The 4500-nt window shown below is 34.3% G+C and overlaps 1 protein-coding gene across 1 annotated transcript; it reads right to left on the reverse strand.

Moving 5' to 3' along the window:
* Positions 1 to 374: 374 nt before the first annotated feature.
* On the reverse strand, positions 375 to 1324 carry LOC110036073 (light-harvesting complex-like protein OHP1, chloroplastic). The gene is made up of 3 exons (XM_020740428.1): positions 1025 to 1324; positions 833 to 955; positions 375 to 745 (listed from the first exon to the last, which is right to left on the reverse strand). Exons 1-3 carry the CDS (start codon positions 1277 to 1279, stop codon positions 677 to 679), a joined length of 447 nt encoding a protein of 148 aa, XP_020596087.1. The 5' UTR covers positions 1280 to 1324; the 3' UTR covers positions 375 to 676.
* Positions 1325 to 4500: the final 3176 nt, after the last annotated feature.

Raw genomic sequence — 4500 nt, forward strand, 5'->3', positions numbered from 1 at the left:
TGAAGTCGTCGCTTTGCTCCCGAGGATGTAGGCATCTTTGTCGAACCTCGCAAATCTTTGTGTGTTCTTCTGGATTTGTGTCGATTCTTGTTTTTCTTCACCCTAATTTCTCAACATCTTGGCTCTAACTCTCGAGGCATATACTTTCAAAAGACAATTTAGAATCGAACAATGCATACCACTTAAGTTCTATGTATTTACATATCTAACGGTTAAAGTTACAACTAATACATCTATGTTACCTTATTTATGCATGAAAATGTGTATTTCTTTTTAATTAACATGGTGGTGTATTTGATATTGATATGAAATACATAGGTCGTATAAATGTAAGAAAGTTTGGAAGGCATATATATATAAATATATAAGAACTCGGTGATATGTATGTAAATGCCCCCTTCTGTTAAAATCAGCCAAACAATTGCAGAACATGTGGAAGATATTGTATTCGTTATACTCCACATTTGCATCCTGAATCAATGAATTTGAGCTGAAATTGAAAACCATAATAAAAAAACATCCTTTTGTTCCATAGAAAGCCATTGCTAACTGTTACAGAACAAAACCAAACTTCCGCATCACCTTCTTATAAAACAGAGCTGAAGCTTTATTCATTTATTACTTTTATTCAGTGATTAAGTGCACAAGGAATACTGCAAAATTAACAAGAGCAGCATCAAAGAGGAAGATTAAGCCCTTTGCCCACATCCACACCAATCAATTGAAGAATTCCCCTATGAAAAATCTGAAACAAAAAAATTGAAACAATTTACCTAAATCTGAATTGTTCCCCCCATTAACCAAAGCATCCACAGAAGCGAAATGAACAAACCAGTTCAACGAGGAAGGTACCCACGATGCCAATCATGCAAGCCCTAGAGTTCCAAATCTCAGCGGTGTTGGTGAATCCGAGAAAGGGCTCGGTGAGCTTCGGCTCAATCTTGGGAATCTCCACCTTCAAATCCCTAAATCTATTTGAAAAGAACAAAATGGGAAATCTATTGGAGAAGCTAATGATACTTACCCCAGAAGGGAGTTTTGCTGCACGGACCATGAATTCCCTTAACTTCCGGTTTTGGGGAGGAAGAAGACGAAACTTCGCCTTTCCTTGAACATGGAGACGCTTTAGGTTTGTAAGCGAAGATGGAGTGGTCACAAGGGTTGCCATCACTTCTTTCTCCTCTCTGCCTCTTCTATGGCTATTTTTAACTTCACTCTCTCTCCCTCTCACGTAATCACAAATGTTTGAGAAAGAGTGAGGGGAGAGGCTAATACGCATGAGTGGATTACAAGCAACAAATTTTTCTTTTTCTTTTTTTTTTTTTGAGAAAATATTGGCTGTGGAATCCAAATGCAAGTTTACCTTCGGACACCAATAAGAAAATGACACCCATCAAACAATAGACTCACCCTCTTTATCAAGAAAATCGGGCAAAAAATCTAAGTTTTGGAGGAATCTGAACTTAGCTGGAGAACAATCTTACATATTACTGGGAAAAAAAAAAAAACTGAAGCCGCCTATTCAAAAACATGAACTTAGCTGGAGAACAATCTTACATATTACTGGAAAAAAAAAACTGAAGCTGCCTATCCAAAAACCAGTGTCACGCCGTCATTTTTTCACTTTAGGTTTCCTGCTTCCTTTTCATTTTGTGACATATTTAGGAGATGAGGGCTATAATAAATCCTCAGCAGATGAATTTTGAAAATGCAGAGTTCTTTAATTAAGGAAAAGAATAAAATGGATTTGAGTTTATTTGTTATTGAAATCATCACACTGCTTTCTTTTTTGTCTTGGTCTTTTATAATTTAAATCAATGTTATGTTGATATTGCAAGCCTTAACTTCTTTCTCACAATTTCACTCCAATACCACAACACCACTACTTTTTAAATAGTAAATGTCTACGATATCATAATCTATTTTCTTCGACATCAAAGGAGTGAAAGATTTGATGCATTTGTGTCAAAAAACTTTGCATCACCCCATGACCATACCAAGAGCAAACCAGTACCACTCTGTACAACGTGAACATCAACAAAATTGCACCACCCAAACACCACTTGAATACCACCCAATACCATTGGTCCACCCCAATACCAACCCAAAGACACATCAATATTTTAAACAATAACCCCCAATACCACACCAATACAACCACATCAATATTTAAACCAAAATTCACAATACCATCCCAATACAACCCCAATATCTTCATAATACCAACATCAATACCACATCTTCACTATCTTCTCCCAAACCCCTCAATATCACATCAATATCACATCATTACTACCCCAATACCATATTAATACCACCACAAAATCATCCATCAAAATCTTCTCTCAAAACATCCAATATCACCTCAATACTATCCTAATACCACCCCAATACTATCCTAATACCACCCCAATGCCATCCTTTCAACATCTTCTCCCAAAACCCTCAATACCACTCTAATATAACACCAATACTACCCTAATATCACCCCTTCAATATCTTCTCCTAAAACCCCCAATACAACGCCATTATCACCCCAATACCACTACTTCAATATCTTCCCTAATACCATTTTAATACCACCATAATACCATCTCTTCAATATCTTCCCTCAAAACACTGAATATCATCTCAATATCACGCCAATACCACATGAATATCAAACCATCACCGCACCAATATTATCACAATTTGAAATCTTACAATTTCTAAACCATATGATTGTATGTGCAGCCTTGTCAGCCAGACATTGTGGATAATGATTCAATTGATGACAAATTGCTTGACACCATTTTGCACAATGAAAATGAGTCGTATGAATTGTATTATGCTTATGCACATCACATTGAATTCACTGTTCGAAAAGACCATGTTCATTTTTGGCCAAATTCAAAGAATATAAAATCGAAGGACTTCTTATGTGGTAAAGCTGATTTTAAAAAGGAGTCTAACCTCAATAAAACACTTAAGTTTAAAAGAGCAGACACTAGGCTGGTTGCCCAACCATGATTCGATATGATGTTGACAAGGATGACAATTGAAAGATTAAATTTTTAAATTTATTAAAATTTGTAACCATTCCTCAGCAAAACCAATTGACCAACTTCTCTTGAGATCAAGCCAGAGTATCAATGATATCAACAGAAATGTGCTTAAATTGATGACAGATGTAAAGTTGGAGTTACCAATGCATTGGTGAAGTTGAAAAATTATGTTTCATAAAAAGAGATACATTCAATTTCTTTCAAAGGAGAGAAGAGTGAGAATTGAAAATGACGACACTAATGCTTTACTACAACCGTTCACAAAAAGGAAAATTGTAGATAGTGTGTTTGCATGGGACTTCAAGATTGATGATATTGGTAGGTTGATGAGTTTTTTTTGGAGCGATGACATATCATGAGTCGATTATAACTGCTTTGAGAATGTCATAATTTCTTACACAATTTATAAATTGAATAAATATAACAGTTTGTGCACCATTTGTGGGGGTTAACCATCATTAGTAGAATATCCTTTTTAAAGTAGGGTTTTTATTGGACAAGATAGGTGATTTCTTCAATTGGTTATTTAAAAAATTTCTTTGTTTAATGGATGAAAAGCATCCATTGACAATATTCATTGATTAAGATCAAGCAATGACAAGGGCTATAGAAGATGCATTTTCTCACATTCATCATGGATTATGCAGTGATATATATTTAATAATTTACCTTCAAAGGTACATTGCTTCACTAACAAAAAAATAATAAATGATCTATTTTATACTTGTATAAGTAAATGTGATTCAAAGGAGTTCGAGCAAGCTTAGGCTGAGATGCTTTATCAAGAGAATATTCATGACAACGTTTGGTTAGGTGAGCTCTACAACACTAGCAGAAGTGGTCAAGAACCTTTAATAAATATATATTTAGTAGGAAATCTTATCCACACAATGAAGCGAGTCCACAAGTAATATAAGTCGTGACATCTCCAAATCTAAAAAATTTATCATTGATTGTTTTTTGGCACTTGAAGGTGTCATGTCAACATGAAGACAAAATGAAAACAATGAAGATTTTAGATGTACTAAGACTGCAACTCTATTGGTTGCTAAAAGTAGTCCTATGCTGAAATAAACTGCTTCATTTTATTCAAGAATGATGTACACAGTTTTTAAAGAAGATTTTCTACATGGGGTAAGTTGGATTATCTGATCATAATCCTTCGGAATATTACATTACAAATTCAGATAGCAACCAAATATTGGATTGTTAAATTTGATAAAGTAACACTTGATATAAGTTACAATTGTAAAAAAAAAAAATTGAAATGATGGGCTTATTATGTGGCCACAACATTAAAATTGTAAGTCATGAAAATATTGCAAATATTTCAGACAAATATATCCTCATGCGACAAACTTTAGGTGCTAAGAAAAACTTCAACTTTAGAAATGGTTGCAGCAGAAAAATGGTTTCTCATGTGGTTTTATTTTTCGAACTCAAGTCCATAAATATT

Source organism: Phalaenopsis equestris, unplaced genomic scaffold (genome assembly GCF_001263595.1).
Source record: "Phalaenopsis equestris unplaced genomic scaffold, ASM126359v1 Scaffold000002, whole genome shotgun sequence".
Taxonomy (NCBI): domain Eukaryota; kingdom Viridiplantae; phylum Streptophyta; class Magnoliopsida; order Asparagales; family Orchidaceae; genus Phalaenopsis; species Phalaenopsis equestris.

Bases quoted from the DNA above. Each gene is read 5' to 3' on its own strand.
- LOC110036073 (XM_020740428.1), bottom strand. From the start codon at position 1,279: ATGCGTATTAGCCTCTCCCCTCACTCTTTCTCAAACATTTGTGATTAC. The intron at 956-1,024 runs GTAAGTATCATT...AGGGATTTGAAG, and splicing joins CAGCAAAACTCCCTTCTGGG to GTGGAGATTCCCAAGATTGA. The intron at 746-832 runs GTTTGTTCATTT...TTTTTGTTTCAG, and splicing joins GTACCTTCCTCGTTGAACTG to ATTTTTCATAGGGGAATTCT.